The sequence below is a fragment of the Lissotriton vulgaris genome, chromosome 2_1 (assembly GCF_964263255.1).
Source record: "Lissotriton vulgaris chromosome 2_1, aLisVul1.2, whole genome shotgun sequence".
Classification (NCBI taxonomy): domain Eukaryota; kingdom Metazoa; phylum Chordata; class Amphibia; order Caudata; family Salamandridae; genus Lissotriton; species Lissotriton vulgaris.
This window is the reverse complement of record NC_141687.1, coordinates 795,462,792-795,482,816: the sequence shown is the minus strand read 5'-3', so window position 1 is coordinate 795,482,816 and position 20,025 is coordinate 795,462,792. Positions and strand designations below refer to the sequence as shown.

The following is a 20,025-nucleotide window of genomic DNA, read 5'->3' as shown; positions in this document are numbered from 1 at the left end:
CAGGCTGGACGTTTTTCACCCACTGCTATTATACTATGAGCATCAACTCACCCTTACCACTAATCCTCATCATCAAGCAATTGGATGGCGGGAAACCAAGAATGATATTCAGCGTGTCCTTTTCCTACGTTTATTCCTTACATTCATTGGCTAGTGGATCAACATCATAAATCATCGTCTTCATTGTTTTGCTTTTGTTGTCTCCATGCGTACTGTTTTTCTTTCTCAAACCTTTCCCAAAACCCCCGTACCCATCCATTCAACAAACCCTAACCCTCTTCCCCCGGCTGCGTGGTTTCATTGAGGTGTGATGTTTGTTACATTAAATATATACCAACAATTTGATCACGCGCTTGCTGGGGCAGATGTGGTGAGAGCAACAATAGTGAAATTTCAACAAGGCATGGCCAGGATCTTCTACGGCTTCCCAACTCAAGCTCTGTGTATAATGCCAAATAATTTACCATTACCATCAAACAACGAATACATCTAATGAATTGGCGTCATTGTTTGGGTTTACGTTTACAGCATTATGATTTAGAAAAGTTTGACGTTGCCGTTTGACTTCTTATCTTCTCTTGCACTTAGTTTCCAGTCCCCCAAACCATTGTTTTGTTTCAGTTTAGCAGTTGCAATATTGTTTTTGGGTCAGTCGTGTAATGTACTGTACTTAATACTTATATTACCCCCACATTGTCTGTCACGCAAATGACTGCCTCTTTCTTTTTGTCTCAAAATGCTACTGGCAGGGTCTGCCTACTACTAGTACTATCACAGAAGTTCAGAACAACAGATTCTTCTCCATTGTCTTGGGAAACAAATGCAGCCCTTGCAGTGCCACACTTCATCATCAATCATCATCAACAATCACAGGTAAGATAAGTTTGCTGTGAGGTATAACGCAAGACAGACTGGTAGTTCTTCTAATACTACAAATATAACTTGGTGAGGGTTTACCGCATCTATCTGTCTGCATGTTAAAGATGTGGCCAATATATTTTTTTATTCGAAAGCACTGTCCGCTGACCTGCATGGCCAATTAAACCTTGCGATGTTGCACAACGTACATTATTTGGTGAAACAGTCCCCCCTCCACCCCCCCAACAAACACAAATGAACTTCAAATGTTTTCTTTTGAACATAACTTTGTGTCTCATTTATTTTACCATAAAATAAAGAAAGATGATACAAAAATAAAATATATATTAAATCTTACCCCACAGCTGTCCCTACCCTCCCCTAACCCCAACCAAATTTCCACGTTCAATGTAATGTAAACCCCAACACCCAATTCCCACCCACCAACAAAAGGATTGAAAAAGGGGCAAACAAACAGGGTCCATCTCAAAGCCGGCGGGCTTTTAAGTGTTTGTCCACAATGAGCTTCACCCGCTCCTCTATTTCATCCTCAAGCCTCGCTACCCGGAGGAGAATCTTTGTTTGGAATTGACGGCACCTACATTGGCATGCATATTGTGGGGGGGTGGCCGATGATGAAAAAATCTGGCGGCGGGCGGCTGCCTGACCACGGCGACGTACTCCTGCAGGCTTGGGGGCCGGGGCATTGGAAGAGGCAGCAGCTGCTGCCGCAGCCTCCTCCTCCTCCTCGGCCTGAGCCACCAGGCGGCGGTAGGCCTCAATGATGGCCTGCAGTTTCCGCTGCCGGGCCCGGACTGCCAACTCCTTTCTTGTTGGTTTTGAAGGAGTAACTATAAAGAGAGAGACAGAATTGTTGTAATCCAAAATCCCAGCAAATCAAGAACACAAAATTTATTCAACACATAGTGGCACAGTACAGTAGAACTAGCAAGCAAGCTGAGTACAAAAAATGGTGTTGTATCTATCTTGAAAGTTCTACGGCCTATATAATTAATTTGTTGGACTTTTTGGCACGGCATTATGCATGCCCTAGTAGCATGGGTGTACTTCAACGGTCACACACATACGAACACCTGTCTTTTTCATATCTTGTTTTATATCATATACTCTGTGCTTCCGGGAACAGTGACAGTCTCAAACTAACATTAATTAACAGGGGCCAGCTAGTAGTAAATGTCTAGTACAGACTATCATTCTTTATATCGCGCAACAAACCTTAGGTTGTTTGTGTTTCGCCAGCAATGACCCGGAATGCATCCAGTCGTCCCCTCCTTCCCTTGCCTTTGGGTTTGACCAAAACACCGCTGCTGAGACTAGTATCCACTACCCACCGATATTGGGTGTGTCTCCCACCCACGCAGGCAGCTGTGTTTTCCCCTTTCCGTGCTTCCACAACAACCCATGCATCCGACTGCTATCAGCCACCGTTATGAATAAGGGGGTCCCAGTGAGAGAGAACAGATTAATTAGAAAAACAATAAAGTAAATCTTATAAACGAAAATACCTCTATAATGTTTTATTCACATTATAGGAAAGCGAGCATTATTGAATATTCACAAAATATATACAATTGCGGTGGTACAGGTGCCCCATAGGGAAGGAGGGGAAGTGAAATGGTGAAGGTAAAGTGAAGGGAGTTCTTCAGTGACAGTAAAAAACACACGATATAGATCCAATATTGAGATATCAGTGTAACACAATATACATAGAAAACGATTACTCAATGACAAATTTTGTAGAAACATGCCCCCATGTCCATCATGAAAACGAATGGTGGGTTGAACGGGGCTGTCAAGGGAACGGGCGTCGACGTTTCGACCCTATTAAGCAGGATAATTAGGATTCCTTGCGGGTGGGTCTTCTTCAGGACAGGCAATAGGGACGGGGCAGCCAACCTAATATTAAAAGGGGAGGGGTGAATTAATTTAGTAGTGGACAAATCTCATTCCAGTTTATGTAGGTAGGGTAGACCGAAAGGGACGTACCTGAGTACATCAGTATGGGGAGATAAATCCCAATGAAGATCAGTGACACGAGTTCATAATCCTAAGAAGGAATCATATGTATAATCATTAAAATAGTACAGTAATGATCAAATCCGACTTAATTGTGAGGGTATAATCAAGGACCTACTAATGAAGTGAAGTCCGGAATTCCCGTATCAGATCCATTTGCTGGACGGGGGCCGCTCGAACAATCTATCAAGAAGGGAACAGCATTTAGACACAGGCCTCTGAAAGCCAGGGCTCGATGGCGAGTTGGGTGGAAGCGGAACTTACCGAGTCGGTAGGAAGTCCGCTCGAAACAAAGAAGACACGCTGATTGAATCGGATGAGGTGTCTGTGGGTTAAATAGATAAAAACCGCGTCATTACCATTAATAGTTACTGGGCAGTAGGTGTTCTCAACGGAGATGTGGCACCTAAGAGTCAGCGCACTTACCGGTCGGCAAAGTGCTCGGCGTCTTAATCGGGAATCCTCGAGGCGGTCGAGGAACTTCCTGGTATCCTAGTAGTCATGGTAACCACGGTCACGTGTGGTAGACCTAAAAGACAGACTCACGGGGTTTGTTCCGTGACCTAGGTAACCGGAAAGCTGTAGTAAGGGATCACTGTAATGTGACCCGTTAGCGGTTATGAATTGGGGAAAATAGAATTGTGCATTAATGGCAACATTATCAACGGAGTTGTCTGATCCTAATTAGAGTGGTTAAAAATAAAATAAATAAAATCCGGCGTGATCGAAAGGGCGCATAAAGTAGTAGTCATAAAATGACCGTATGGCAAATTACTTAGAAAATAATAACATTTGGTAATGTAATCATGTTAACTTTGCACAATCATTATGTCAAACGCATTTAGAAAGCAGAAGGTCGGCTGATAAATCAATCACATTATAATGAATGTTTTACATACTGCGTACCTATCACATGATGGTAAGGCAGTGCTTGTCAATAATAAGATGATCAATATAAAGAGACGAAGTTACGTATACAGGTGTTAAGGACCAATGAGAGTGCACCCAAATATGTCATTAGCAGTCATTCTATTTTTCAACATCATACCGCGTACCTGTCACAGGACGGTATAGGCGGTTTTCCCCTGGTTTAGTATTAAGCAAGAGTATTGTTTGGCGAAAGAGCACAATTATAATGGATGTGTGTCTTACAGGTTCAGTGAATGATCTAACCATTGATATTTATGCTAACGGGTCATTACAGGATACAGAATTAAGCGATGCATATTACAGTAAGGTGGCAAGTTGTGAGAATGAACTATCATGCTCGTTCAACCCTGATTGTATGGAATCAAAGAAAAACATCCACTTTAGTTCCCTGACATTCAGTATGTTGGAGATATTACCTCCCCGAGGACCAAGATTGATTTTTTCAATCACGGTCCAGCTTAGACTCTCAGGTGGGTGTTGAGCTGATCTAAAATGTTCAACTAGTGGTGCACCCAACACTTCACATCTAATGCGGCTCATATGTTGTAGAACCCGTTGCTTGATTTTCTGTTGGGTTTGTCCAATATAAATCAAATTACAGGGGCAGACAATCGCATAGATCACAGTTGATGTGTTGCAGTTGGTTAGAGTCTTCAGTCTAATTTTCTTTGAGTTGTGCACAAATTCTTTAGTCTGTATACAACAGTCACAGGCTTTACATTGACCACATTTGAAATGTCCAGTGGCTGGTTCCAAGTTCCAAAGGGATCTGATGGTGGGCTCCTCCCTGGTTGTCAAGAGCGAACGAACCACATAATCCTTTACACTCTTTGATTTCTTGAAGGCATGTAGTGGGGTGCCAGGATGGTTGATGTCATCCGCGACCAATTGCCAATGATGGTTGACGATCTTTTTGATAAGATTGCTTTTGGTTGAGAAGGTCGTCACACATACAATACGGTCTTCCTGTGCGTTGTTGGGATCCTTAGTCTTTAGGAGCTCCTCACGTGGGTAAAACCATGCTCTCTTACGTGCTTTAGTCACGAGTCTTTTAGGATAGCCACGGGCTTTCAAACGGTCAGCAAGGTCTTCAGACTGTTGAAAGTAATGTTCTTTAGTCGAGCAGTTCCTGCGGACACGTAAAAATTGGCCGAATGGGAGATTGTCTCGAAGAGCCCGGGGATGGTGACTATTGTATTGTAAAAGGGAGTTCCTCTCGGATGGTTTTCTGTATAAAGTGGTCAGAAGTTGCCCCTGATGATGGTAGATAGTAATGTCCAAAAAATTGATGCTCTGGTTGTCGGATTGAATAGTAAACTGTAAGTGCTGTGATTGTAGATTCAGCCAGTGATGAAATTCATTGAGAGTAGCCGAGTCTCCTTTCCAAATTATCAAAATATCGTCTATATAGCGAACCCAGATGTGGAGATGGTTGTTAAAAGGATTGTTGGTATTCAGTATGGTATTCTCCTCGAAGGCTGCCATATAGAGAATGGCTACATCCGGGGCAAAGGGAGCCCCCATTGCCACCCCCTGGGTTTGCAAGAAGAATTCATTCTTAAAAGTGAAGAAGTTCTTAGTCATTGCAATCCGAAGTAGCGATATAATGAATTCAGATGGTACTCGCATGGGTGATGGTCTGGATTCCAAGCATCTCATAATTACTGTTAGGGCTTCTTCCTGTGGGATGCTAGTATATAGGGATACTACGTCACATGTAACCAATAATTGTTCCACAGGGTCAAAGGGTAAGGTTTCAATTAAGTTTATGGTTTGTAGAGTATCCCTCAGGTAAGTTTTAGTTGCCTCTGCCAGAGGTTTGAGAAAAAAATCAATATATCTACCTAATGGTTCTAATATAGAGCCACACCCCGAGACAATCGGGCGTCTCGGGGTGTGGCTCTATATTAGAACCATTAGGTAGATATATTGATTTTTTTCTCAAACCTCTGGCAGAGGCAACTAAAACTTACCTGAGGGATACTCTACAAACCATAAACTTAATTGAAACCTTACCCTTTGACCCTGTGGAACAATTATTGGTTACATGTGACGTAGTATCCCTATATACTAGCATCCCACAGGAAGAAGCCCTAACAGTAATTATGAGATGCTTGGAATCCAGACCATCACCCATGCGAGTACCATCTGAATTCATTATATCGCTACTTCGGATTGCAATGACTAAGAACTTCTTCACTTTTAAGAATGAATTCTTCTTGCAAACCCAGGGGGTGGCAATGGGGGCTCCCTTTGCCCCGGATGTAGCCATTCTCTATATGGCAGCCTTCGAGGAGAATACCATACTGAATACCAACAATCCTTTTAACAACCATCTCCACATCTGGGTTCGCTATATAGACGATATTTTGATAATTTGGAAAGGAGACTCGGCTACTCTCAATGAATTTCATCACTGGCTGAATCTACAATCACAGCACTTACAGTTTACTATTCAATCCGACAACCAGAGCATCAATTTTTTGGACATTACTATCTACCATCATCAGGGGCAACTTCTGACCACTTTATACAGAAAACCATCCGAGAGGAACTCCCTTTTACAATACAATAGTCACCATCCCCGGGCTCTTCGAGACAATCTCCCATTCGGCCAATTTTTACGTGTCCGCAGGAACTGCTCGACTAAAGAACATTACTTTCAACAGTCTGAAGACCTTGCTGACCGTTTGAAAGCCCGTGGCTATCCTAAAAGACTCGTGACTAAAGCACGTAAGAGAGCATGGTTTTACCCACGTGAGGAGCTCCTAAAGACTAAGGATCCCAACAACGCACAGGAAGACCGTATTGTATGTGTGACGACCTTCTCAACCAAAAGCAATCTTATCAAAAAGATCGTCAACCATCATTGGCAATTGGTCGCGGATGACATCAACCATCCTGGCACCCCACTACATGCCTTCAAGAAATCAAAGAGTGTAAAGGATTATGTGGTTCGTTCGCTCTTGACAACCAGGGAGGAGCCCACCATCAGATCCCTTTGGAACTTGGAACCAGCCACTGGACATTTCAAATGTGGTCAATGTAAAGCCTGTGACTGTTGTATACAGACTAAAGAATTCGTTCACAACTCAAAGAAAATTAGACTGAAGACTCTAACCAACTGCAACACATCAACTGTGATCTATGCGATTGTCTGCCCCTGTAATTTGATTTATATTGGACAAACCAAACAGAAAATCAAGCAACGGGTTCTACAACATATGAGCCGCATTAGATGTGAAGTGTTGGGTGCACCACTAGTTGAACATTTTAGATCAGCTCAACACCCACCTGAGAGTCTAAGCTGGACCGTGATTGAAAAAATCAATCTTGGTCCTCGGGGAGGTAATATCTCCAACATACTGAATGTCAGGGAACTAAAGTGGATGTTTTTCTTTGATTCCATACAATCAGGGTTGAACGAGCATGATAGTTCATTCTCACAACTTGCCACCTTACTGTAATATGCATCGCTTAATTCTGTATCCTGTAATGACCCGTTAGCATAAATATCAATGGTTAGATCATTCACTGAACCTGTAAGACACACATCCATTATAATTGTGCTCTTTCGCCAAACAATACTCTTGCTTAATACTAAACCAGGGGAAAACCGCCTATACCGTCCTGTGACAGGTACGCGGTATGATGTTGAAAAATAGAATGACTGCTAATGACATATTTGGGTGCACTCTCATTGGTCCTTAACACCTGTATACGTAACTTCGTCTCTTTATATTGATCATCTTATTATTGACAAGCACTGCCTTACCATCATGTGATAGGTACGCAGTATGTAAAACATTCATTATAATGTGATTGATTTATCAGCCGACCTTCTGCTTTCTAAATGCGTTTGACATAATGATTGTGCAAAGTTAACATGATTACATTACCAAATGTTATTATTTTCTAAGTAATTTGCCATACGGTCATTTTATGACTACTACTTTATGCGCCCTTTCGATCACGCCGGATTTTATTTATTTTATTTTTAACCACTCTAATTAGGATCAGACAACTCCGTTGATAATGTTGCCATTAATGCACAATTCTATTTTCCCCAATTCATAACCGCTAACGGGTCACATTACAGTGATCCCTTACTACAGCTTTCCGGTTACCTAGGTCACGGAACAAACCCCGTGAGTCTGTCTTTTAGGTCTACCACACGTGACCGTGGTTACCATGACTACTAGGATACCAGGAAGTTCCTCGACCGCCTCGAGGATTCCCGATTAAGACGCCGAGCACTTTGCCGACCGGTAAGTGCGCTGACTCTTAGGTGCCACATCTCCGTTGAGAACACCTACTGCCCAGTAACTATTAATGGTAATGACGCGGTTTTTATCTATTTAACCCACAGACACCTCATCCGATTCAATCAGCGTGTCTTCTTTGTTTCGAGCGGACTTCCTACCGACTCGGTAAGTTCCGCTTCCACCCAACTCGCCATCGAGCCCTGGCTTTCAGAGGCCTGTGTCTAAATGCTGTTCCCTTCTTGATAGATTGTTCGAGCGGCCCCCGTCCAGCAAATGGATCTGATACGGGAATTCTGGACTTCACTTCATTAGTAGGTCCTTGATTATACCCTCACAATTAAGTCGGATTTGATCATTACTGTACTATTTTAATGATTATACATATGATTCCTTCTTAGGATTATGAACTCGTGTCACTGATCTTCATTGGGATTTATCTCCCCATACTGATGTACTCAGGTACGTCCCTTTCGGTCTACCCTACCTACCTAAACTGGAATGAGATTTGTCCACTACTAAATTAATTCACCCCTCCCCTTTTAATATTAGGTTGGCTGCCCCGTCCCTATTGCCTGTCCTGAAGAAGACCCACCCGCAAGGAATCCTAATTATCCTGCTTAATAGGGTCGAAACGTCGACGCCCGTTCCCTTGACAGCCCCGTTCAACCCACCATTCGTTTTCATGATGGACATGGGGGCATGTTTCTACAAAATTTGTCATTGAGTAATCGTTTTCTATGTATATTGTGTTACACTGATATCTCAATATTGGATCTATATCGTGTGTTTTTTACTGTCACTGAAGAGCTCCCTTCACTTTACCTTCACCATTTCACTTCCCCTCCTTCCCTATGGGGCACCTGTACCACCACAATTGTATATATTTTGTGAATATTCAATAATGCTCGCTTTCCTATAATGTGAATAAAACATTATAGAGATATTTTCGTTTATAAGATTTACTTTATTGTTTTTCTAATTAATCTGTTCTCTCTCACTGGGACCCCCTTATTCATAACGCTAGCTACCCAGGTCCCAGCGACTTCTTTTGGGTTAACCCTTGTTACTTATAACATGCTATCAGCCACCTGCATTGCTGATTCCAAAGTATCCTTCTATATTAGATGATTGGTGCTTTTTCCTTGCTCCTTTCATCATACTTAAAATCGATATCCTTAGTGTTAATCCATCGCGGTCATGTAATGTTGTGGATAAGACTTTTAGTCTGCCACCAACCTTTCACAGCTGAGTTGTAGTCAGATAGAAGAGGCCTGTTATTTTATCAATTCTCGCCGGTGGTAATGCTAAGCTTGGTAATGACAAATAAAGGTGGCGTCATATATTGTCCAGTAGAACTTCAAGTTCATTATAAATCTCAGAGTACAGTGAGGAAGTTTTCCCCTCCCACCAAGTAATGCGGATCACTATTGAATGTAACTTACTATCGCCCACGGTTGTTGGCTCCTCCCCCACTGCTGCTGGTGCTGGTGTAGGTGCCTCTGGTCCTGTCCCCTCCGGGATCGCCTCTGCTGACGCTGCGCCGCTGTCCCCGTCGGCACTGGTGGATGGTACCGGTTCTGCACCTATAAAAATAAGTACACCTTTTTAGATGGATGCACAGCCCCCATTGTACTTGTTCACCAAGAATGGAGTTCTGCAAAACAGTTAAGTACAACGTACGTAATCAGTAGTAGTCCACATTGCCTAGTACAGCAGAGTCACTACACATATTAGCATTCATTTGTTATGGTATGGTACCCAAGCTCATCTCATCTCTACTGCTACTCTAGTCCTTGGAAATTTAGACTGAACCATGTAACCAGTTTGTACATCAATGTCTACAGTTTTGCGCATGCTACCTCGCAGCTTGTTGCGCAGTTCAAGAAGACGCCTTTGAGGCCACATGATTGTTCAATGCATACACCTGAAGAGTTTGGAAAATAAAAAGGCCCGTATTTACTTTTTGTATGTGGATTGTGGAATCTAGTTTGCTTACAGGTTACACCTTTTTTTTAGCATGACTGCAAAAAACTTGCATAAATGTATTTATTTTCATACTGTCTAATGTGCACCACATTATTTTTCTGCAGATGAGAAGATTTCCTTCTACGAAGCAGAGATTTCCAGAGCTTACCAAAAAGAGGCATATGTAACCAGTATACGTTCAATGGTAAGGGGTCTCCGACATTTCCCACATTTCCCTATCGTGCACTGGTAGCTGTACAAATGTAGATTACTTTATTCAGCCTTTTTTAACTCTGGATTTTTTCTGGTGGGCCTTGACGTATTTCATGGAACAACTTAAAAACATTGATGTTACTTACTTAGTTACTTCTAACAAAATAAAGCTTTTGAAGTACCACGTTGACTCGGAAGTATATTTTCAGTGTCTGTTGTCTTGTAGACTTACACGAGTGAGTGAGCAAAAGGGGTTACTTAGGTTATGGATTGTGTAATAAAAGCATTTGGCATCTTGGTATTGGGGTTCAGGAGTGGGATAATTGAATAATTGACCAATGACTGAGCCCATATAGGTTGTTGTTCAGTGAATTGTGGGTTCCTCAGAGTTCTGTGACTGAGGTGTAAGTAAGTAAGGTCCAACCTGCCTATCACCAACATCCAGTTTTCTGGTGCATACATAGTTGTGTATGTGACTGCATAGAAGAATACCCGCAAGAGTAGTAGTGGTATACTAACGTTTACAAAATACTAGACCAACATCTGGATGCATACTTGGTTGGTGTCAATTGGCAAAGAAGAGACATTACAGAGGAAAAAGCATAAGACAGGAGTGGACCCTGTGCCTACAGCTATTCTATCACAGATTTTTTAAAAAGATTAATACCTTAACTAAAGAGTGGGCAACAGGGCAAGCTTACCTACAGACAGTCTAGTAGTAGCACAGAGAGTCATAGCAGAGGCTCTTTGAAGGAACAGAAAGGCAGGGACAGATACCCAAAATTTTGAAAACATAATCAAACTCAAAAAAGCATTTGTCAAAATTTATTTAGGAATGAAATGTCATTATTCGGTTGGAAAAAAAAGCTCCGTTAGAAAGTTAGGGAAATATCATTGTTCCAAAAGAAAGCACTGTTGGACTTACTGGGGACAGCAGTAGGATCCTCAGTAGGGGAGCTCTGTGCCTGTGGTTCACCCGCCGACTCGGTCCCAGCCTTCTGCTTGCCCCTGGGTTCTGTGGTTCATGTAAGAAATAATAAAGAAAGAGAAAAACATTGAGTGCTGTGAAACATAGACATCATTTCAAAAACCACTGCTAGAACATTAAAAGAAACAAACATTGATCTACCAAATGACTACTGCCTTGCATGATTCACTGACTGTATATACTTGGAGAAAACAAATCAAATGTTCCATAAACATTCTGATTGCAGATTACTAAGTAACACAGAGGCAGTAACACCTGAACAACAACACCGATTCAAGAATGGAGTAATCAATTATCTGTAAGTAGGCATTTCTTTTTTATTTTTGCCAGCAAAATGCATAGATCACAAGGAGGAGACATGCTTAACTTTGTGCATACTAACACGAAATTGTACGTTTGTTGCATCATATTTTGTTCTGCTACTGACTGAATGCTACTGCTGCTAAGCCTACCCACTCACTAAACAAACTACATCAGTTCTATGGAGGGCTGAGGCAGGGGCGGCTCTAGGCTCATGGTGGTCCTGGGCAGGGAGCGTAGGTAGGGGGGCCCGGAAGAGGAGGTCGGGCGGAGCACGGAGGCCAGTGAAGAGGGGGGAGTCAGGGTGTTTGGAAGTGGAACAGAGCCGGAGGCACCAAATCCCTGCCAGGGGCCGCCACGCAAATATGTATCCATCCTCAGAGGATTATTAAATTAAGGATATATATTGGTGTGGTGGCCCCTGGCGTTTGGTGGCCCTGTGCAGTTGCACAGCTTGCACATGCCTAAAGCCGGCCCTGGCTGAGGTAAGAAGAACAAAGTAACTTTAGCATTCATTGCCAGAGGAGGATTCATGCAGAAGAGAAGGCCGTGAAAAATAAATGATACAATATGCAAACTACGTACAATTATCCATCAACCGCTATTTCACTGACGGACAAAGGAAGGACAAGACTCTATTAATAGCATTAACTAACTTCAGTTCTCTACAATAAAGAAAATCACACATCAATAAACAGCAAAAGCTAGCGCCAAATTGAAACAACACGCAAGAGTCAGTGAAGAAGCGCAGCACAGACCAGTGTCATACAATTACAGTAGATATAACGGAATACATCGGAAATGTAACTAGGAGCACCAGTCATCGCGTTACTTATTCAGCCAAGATTTAGAAAGATACAATAACAATACTTATACACTTATACTACTATAGATATATATATATATATATATATATATATATATATATATATATATATATATATATATATCACAGCAAAAAACGGCGTACCAACGAGCACTTAGAGGAACAAAACACGGGAGTCAGGTCAAGGTTCCAGAGCAAAGGGTTTATTAATCCATAAACCTTGTGACGCGTTTCACGCTTGGAAAGCGCTTGTTCACACCGTTTTTTGCTGTGATATTGTTTCCGGCTGCTCCGCCGGATACGAGCCACTTCTTTAAGCGTCCTGTTTGCCAGCAGGAGCTTCTTGAAAGGATATATATATATATATGTATATGTATGTATATATATATATATATATGTATATGTATGTATATATATATATATACACACACTTTTTTTTTTGGGTAGCCACTCACCAAGACCCACGACCTCTACACCAAGCAGGTCCAACAGGTCCTGCTCCCGCTCCAAAATGTCTGCCCAGCGGTGGGACAGCTGATGGTGGGTACGCCGGATACCGGAGCAGCGGAAGACTGCCCGGCGCACCTTCGCCCACCGCCGGAGACGCTCTTCAATCTGGTAGCCGGAGCCTGGCCTGCCGCCTGCTGCCAAGATCAAGGGGAGGTGGCACTGGATAAAAAAGACCAGGGCAGCCACCTCCTCCTCCCCAAAAAGTTGGCCGGCCCTCACCCCCTAGGGGGTGCATTCTGCCGCAAGGTAGCCGGGTTTTTTGGGGCACAGGCGCCTTGCCCTTTGAGCCGCCGCTGCTGCTGGCGCCCTTCACCATGGTTCTGGGTGGAAGGGAGAAGAAAAGTTCAAGACAAAAAGGTAGGGGAAAGAAGAAGCAAGGTAAAAGAAGGAAGTAAAATAAAACAATAGAAAAGTTGTAAAAGTAGAAATAAAATGAAAAATATAAACCTAGGCACAGAGAGAGATAGGTAATAACTAAAGAAAGTTTGAAAAAGTGGGTAAAAACACCATGATTGAAGAGATATGAGCTAGATGCTAAAGTAGGCCCAAAACCATAGCCAGGGTGTGTGATCCAAGATGGTTGCGCCCATCGCGACCGCGTGGGTAGGTTTGCGCGATATTTAGCGCGATCACGCACTTTTGTAGTGCGAACGAGAAGATGAGTTCCCGAACATGTCTTGTACAACCCAAACACGTTACTTGTGACCCGGAACAGGAAATAAGGGAACGCAAGCGGGCGGGACAAACCTCTTGTGTAACTTAGCGCGCTAGCCATCCCAAACATGCAGGCAACGCCCCGAACACGCGCACCGCGCTCCCGAAGACGAAAAACAGCGCGCGAACGGGTCTAGCAAGCAACTATGCATGGCTGCAGAGCTACGTGTAGGTCGCGGAGTGCAAGTGCGTCTTCGCGTAGCTCCGCGGAGTGCGACTACGCGAACTACGCCCAGGGTTAACCAATACAGCAATGGGTTCTTATTAACAAAGTCCTCTGTTGGGTAATCCAGATAGGCCTGCACCATCAACTCAAGGTTCTCCATGGTTGCTCCACTTTGCGTACCATCTGTGGCCTTTGCAGCACTGGAACGAGCAAACCCTTGAAGAGTTAGCCAATCCGCTTCCGACAATATTATGGCTGGAGCTGGTGCAGGTGAGGATGATGATACGGTTGCTGCTGGTGTCGTTAACGGCTGTGAGGGAAAGTGACTCCCTTCTCCCACAGATTCAGAAGTGGAACTTGACGCCGGATGGCCTGCTGATTCAGTTGGACTTCTGCCGGCTCCTTGAATTTTCTGCCGATCTTTTTCGAACCGAGTGGCTGACACAGCTAGCCAATGTTTGTACTTTGAAACATCTGCTTCATCAAAAGGAATGAATGCTTTGCTGGCCACTGCCTTTTTGTACCATGGATCCAGAATAGTGGCACAAATGTAATGTTGTTCTGTATGTATGTTTTTAAGCCTTTCATTGTCAACTAGGCGGATAAATAAACTCTCCGCCAACTGATGTGTGTCTTGCTTTTCACCATCATCTCTGAACGTTGAAGACACCGCCTTCAGTTGGTCCTCTAGCATGGCTAACAATGGGATAGCTTTGCCCAAAGAACAGTACTCCCTGCTGACTTCACGCGTGAAGACCTCAAAAGGAGGAAGCATATCTGTCAGGCTTTTAACTAGCTTCCATTCCTCCAACTCTAGCCTCATGTCTTTTATAGTAGAACCCCGTCGAAAGACATACTCATTGATTACCATTCACTGCTCAGACAGACGCTCAAGCATGTAAAAGGTTGAGTTCCAACGTGTTGCCACCTCCTGGATAAGCCTTTGACTGGCACTTTACGTTCATGTTGAATGCCCCTCAGCTGCTTCCGGGCCTTAAAAGAATGGCTGAAATGTGTCCAGATTCTTTGGCAGGTGGGCAGTAACTTCCTGACTGTGTTTTCATTTTTCAAGAAATCTTGCACCACAATGTTAATACTGTGCGCCAAACACGGCACTCTGAAATAGTCACCTTGCTGCATGGCCTTAACTATATTAGTGCCATTATCCGTGGAAACATAACCAACTATGCGATTTCTTGGATGCAGCCATTCAGAGACCTTACTGTTAAACTCCTCCAAAATGTTTTTTGCAGTATGAGATTTCTCCATGGCAAACATGGCTAATGTTGCATGTTTCCGAGTAGCTTGAAAAAGTGTGTCCTGGTCAACACCTGCACTTGACTTGTCTCTAACCCCTGCAAAAGAGACCCAGTGTGCAGTGATGCACACGTAATCAAGGGCTTGCCAACTGGTCCACATGTCTGTTGTCAAGTGGATAGTGTGAACAGCACTCTTCTGCAAAGCTGCCCCAATCACCTCCAGCACATCTTGATGCAGTGCTGAAACCGCAACTCTGGCAAAATAGGACCGGCTAGGAACCTTCCATTTAGGGCAGACTGTTGCCACTAATTCTAGAAACCCCACCCCTTCCACGAAAGAAAAAGGGAGAAGGTCCAGCGCTAGCATTTTAGCCAGCTTTGCGTTATACAGACGTACCGTTGGGTGGAAATATTGTTTGCCACTTGTTGAACTTCTTTTAATGATTATGTGATTATAATTTTTTATGATAACTGTATAAAATATGCTTTTTGGGTCTTTGTTATATTTTTTAATTAACATTTATGTATGTAATGTATGTGTTTCTTACATGAATATCTATTAAATGGAATATAGTTTTTATATTTGAATATACTTGTTAGTATATTTTTTTATGTCAATAACCTTCCCGCTTGTTTATTAGAATTGTGCTATTATTCACACAAGCTTCTTGTCCCTGTCATAGGAACTGATAATTCCGATCAGGGGGTCCTTGTTGTTCACATTATATTTCCCACAGCTTGTCTGTGCAGGACCGTTCTCTATGTCATTGTTGGTTCATTCATATTGTTAAGTATTTGAGCAGTTGCAACCTCTTTTTACTCACTTTACTCTTTGTCTCTTTAGCTATGGCCAATTTAAGAACATTTGGTTTTACCGATGAGGAGTTTGCCACATTGGTTGGCACTACGGCCTCTTCCAGTAACACCAACCCCAATATCAGAGGTAAGATGAAGGTAAGAAATTGATAGAATTAAAAAAGAAACTCATCCGGATGGAGGCCCACGGTGAGTTTATGCTTTCTTACCTAAGAACGGGCATCATTCCCAATGGGTTATGAGTACGCAATATACCTGGGTTATTCGTACACCACAGACCATTTCTAGAGAAATGGAGCTTCATAGCTAATAGATGTTCTCGCGATCTAATGATCTTGATCGTTGAAACATCTAAAGAATTAGCGGCAGGAATCAAGATTGAAATTGATGAATTAGAAGATAAGCTTAAACAACTAAATGGAGTAGAGGAAGCAATGAAAAATATAGAAGAATACAACAGAGAGCTTGAATCCTTTAGTACCTACCTAAATAAGCAGAAAACGGATAAGCTCAATAAGGACAAAAGATATTACACTGAAGAAACAGCATATCCTTATTTAGGCAAAGAGTTTTACCAACAGAACCACTATAGAGATGAATCTAGGAACACCCAACAAAGAGTTAACAACTTTACTGATACGTCAGACTCTGAGGGCGAGGGCCCTAATGGTAATTACTATGAATCAGATGGAGGGTTTAATTCCTATGCTGGTTCTCAAACACTACAGCACCCTTTTTTTATCCAACAGAGGGCCTCGTCGAGGCCGCCCCAGAGTGATATTTCAGGGTCAAGGACAGACCAGGGGAAATTTTCAAATGAATCAACATCATCAATACCACCAACACCAACAACAACACCAACAGCAGGAACCCCAATTTATAAGGGAAACTCGGAACAGACAATACTGGGGTCAGGGAATGAAATGCCCATTTTTAATTTGTCCTCTACAGAACTTGATAATTACAGTGAAGCTTTACTATCCAGGGGCCTTTCGTTTGTACCACAGGCACATGCTAACACCTTCGAATTGTACAAAGACATTATATCTTTCTTCAGAAAGATAAGGCTTAAAAAGTTCTTTCAGGACAAAGATGCTATTGACAATGAGCATATGAGACAAAGAGAAATAACACTTCCTTCCACCTTTAGTCCAGGTTTAGAACAGTTGGGTCCTGAAGTGGCTGCGTTTGAATTGGTGGTCCTTCAGAAACTCTATAGGTTACTCAGGTTTATTCCTAAACCTAGATACAATCTAAGTATGGAAGAATCATTAGCCCTTAAAAGACTAGCAGAAAACAACCAATTGATTATAAAGGGATGTGACAAGGGAGGAGGTATTGTTGTGCTTGATTCACATCATTATGAACGTAACATGATCACAATGTTGAATGATAGTTCCACCTATCTCAAAATCAATTTTAATCCCCAAAAAAAATCATAAAAAAGATTCAACATTTAACTAACGAGGCCCTTACTAATGGGGATATTACTATCAAGGATCATAACCTTCTAAATACCAATAAAAATAAGACAGCCTGTATTTACGGTTTACCGAAAATACATAAAAACGCCAATAACCCTCCCTACAGACCCATTGTATCCACAATTGGCAAACCAACAGAACCTCTATCCAAATTCGTAGACCATTTTTTGAGACCACATATACCGAAGATCAAATCATATGTCAAAGATACAGGCCATATGCTCAACATAGTCGAGAATTTGGAATTTGTCCCCAATAGGGACATACTGGTTACAATGGACATTGAGTCCTTATATAGCAATATCCCTCTTGATGAGGCTATTAGAGCAACTGACTGGTTCATTGACAAACACAACATAGTCTGTCCCAAGAAATTCCTGATTGATTGCCTGTACATTGTTTTAACTGAAAATATCTTTGAGTTTGGCAAACTACTATATCGCCAACTCAAGGGAGTTAGCATGGGGGCATCAGTTGCTCCATCAGTAGCAAACATCTATATGTCCGCCTTTGAGGACAAATTTATTGACAACGAAGTGGCGCTATTCTTTGAATCCATTTCTCATTGGTCCAGATACATTGATGATATCTTTTTTATCTGGACCAATGGGAATGACTCCCTCTTGGAGTTCCTGGAATGGATCAATTTGACTGATGAAAACCTAAAATTCACTGCTCAGCATAGTGTAAATCAAGTTGAATTCTTAGATTTACTAATTCGTGAGAACAACAATAAATTAGAAGTAGATTTGTACGTGAAAGCTACGGCATGCAACACATTGCTACATTTTAGTAGTTTTCACCCCAAAAGCCAACACGAAAGCATACCCGTTTCTCAATTTCTAAGAGTACGTAGAAATTGTACCAACCTGGTAGACTATGACAGGCAGGCATCCATCATGCGGAAAAAGTTTTTAGACCGCGGGTATCCACATAGGCTCATAAAAAGTTCCTATAAAAGAGCGCGTTTTTTCGATCGCGACGTCCTACTGAATCCTAAGGAACAACCGGTCAAGGATCAACTTGTGTGTATTACTACACACTCTACACTTAACGAACGTGTACGTCAGATTATCAATGCCAATTGGCACATACTTAACTGTAATCCGAACTCTAACAGTACACTGCAAAAACCTCTCTTTGCACATAAGAGAAATAAAAACTTAAAAGACAAGATTGTTCACTCAAGATTCAATGCCAAACATTCTAGTACTGGTTCCACTCAAAGATCGATACTAAACAATCTCCCAATACGTGGAACAGTCAAATGTTCCTCATGCAAGTCCTGCAATAACATCATTAGTGGTGAGGAGTTCACACACAATGGCTTCCTAGTGAGGGCAAATGACATTTGGAGCTGTAAAACTACAAATGTGGTTTACTTTATCCAGTGTGCATGTGGCTTAGGCTACGTAGGTGAAACCTGTAGGTCAATTCAAGTGCGCCTGACTGAACATAGATCTGCTGTCAGGACCAGCAAACTAACAGCACCTTTAGTGAAGCACTTCCTTGAAAAGAATCATCAACCAGATGACTTCCAATGGCGCATCCTAGAGAAAATAAGGACACCTGACAGTAAAGGTGGATGCGCTATTAGGAAGAAGAGGGAAGTTTTCTGGATTTTTGTTTTGAATACTTTCAAAAAAGGATTGAATAGTGATATACCATGGGAGAATGCTATTATATAACTACTCCTCCTTGGAACTACTCTTTATACATGTGATCTGGTTAAGCAGTTGAGAATAGTCTCCAGTTATTAGTCAGTTACTGTAATCTGCCCTCTTTATATTTTCTATGTGAACCGATATTGATCTGGCTTCTCTGATACTAATTAAAAGGAAGTCCGTTCATGCCCTGTACTAGTTGCGATAAAAGTTCAGTTCATCTTAGATCAGTTGACTGAACTATTATTACATTTTGGACACGAATTATGTGCATTTTATTAACACACCTCTCTATCATCAAAGAGGCTAGTATCCGATAGTAAGCATAGAATCTATATCTTCGTCTTCTATTTTGAAATTAGGAAGAATTGGGATCGTTTCTCTAGTTTACCAGTAATACCTCATAATGAATTAAACATGTTGGTATTACATTTTTGAAAGGGTCTTCTTATGTAATATCAGTACCCATTTTCCAATTACCTTAAGTTTCTATGATGTTTAATAATTAATAGAAGGCGCGTGGTTTTAATCAACTACATAGGTTCGGCAATTTAAGAATGCTCGCCGGTAATTAGAGACTGCTCGCCTGCACCAAGATTTTTGTGGAGGTTTACAGCTTTAAGCATATGTTAGATGTACCCACGTGACATCTGCTCCTTATATTTAAAGATGGCCTCCTAACTACGGCAGGTGATATTATTCTCAACGGCCGTGGGACGCCAGCAGCTATCTTTTGCAGTGCCGCGGACCCTTTCGCTTGCAGTTTTTCATCTCTTACACGGTAAGGAACGCCATAAGAATCTTGTCATCGTCTTGAATTTCGCAAACTCGTTCCATTTACGAGCTGAATCGCTGTCTTTTCAGCAATATTAGATAACTTTACGATCAATGATCGTATATTATGTCTCCCTAGAAACTTGCCGTAAACACGAAAGTGAATTGATTAGAGGCGGTTTGTGTCTGCAATTAAAGAAAACTGTTCTCGGCGACCTTCACTCGGGAACAAGTATATACGGCTTTCTTCGATCTG

General features: G+C 42.1%; 1 protein-coding gene across 1 annotated transcript; it reads right to left on the bottom strand.

Annotated features, from left to right (window-relative positions):
- Positions 1-1,344: 1,344 nt before the first annotated feature.
- Positions 1,345-16,151, bottom strand: LOC147731178 (uncharacterized). The gene is made up of 4 exons (XM_086954161.1): positions 16,103-16,151; positions 11,194-11,283; positions 9,533-9,673; positions 1,345-1,709 (listed from the first exon to the last, which is right to left on the bottom strand). Exons 1-4 carry the CDS (start codon positions 16,149-16,151, stop codon positions 1,345-1,347), a joined length of 645 nt encoding a protein of 214 aa, XP_086810287.1.
- Between the last annotated feature and the right edge of the window lie 3,874 nt (positions 16,152-20,025).

Bases quoted from the DNA above. Each gene is read 5' to 3' on its own strand.
- LOC147731178 (XM_086954161.1), bottom strand. From the start codon at position 16,151: ATGAAGCTCCATTTCTCTAGAAATGGTCTGTGGTGTACGAATAACCCA. The intron at 9,674-11,193 runs GTAAGTCCAACA...TTATTTTTATAG, and splicing joins GGATCCTACTGCTGTCCCCA to GTGCAGAACCGGTACCATCC. The intron at 1,710-9,532 runs GTAAGTTACATT...CTCTCTTTATAG, and splicing joins GCCAACAACCGTGGGCGATA to TTACTCCTTCAAAACCAACA.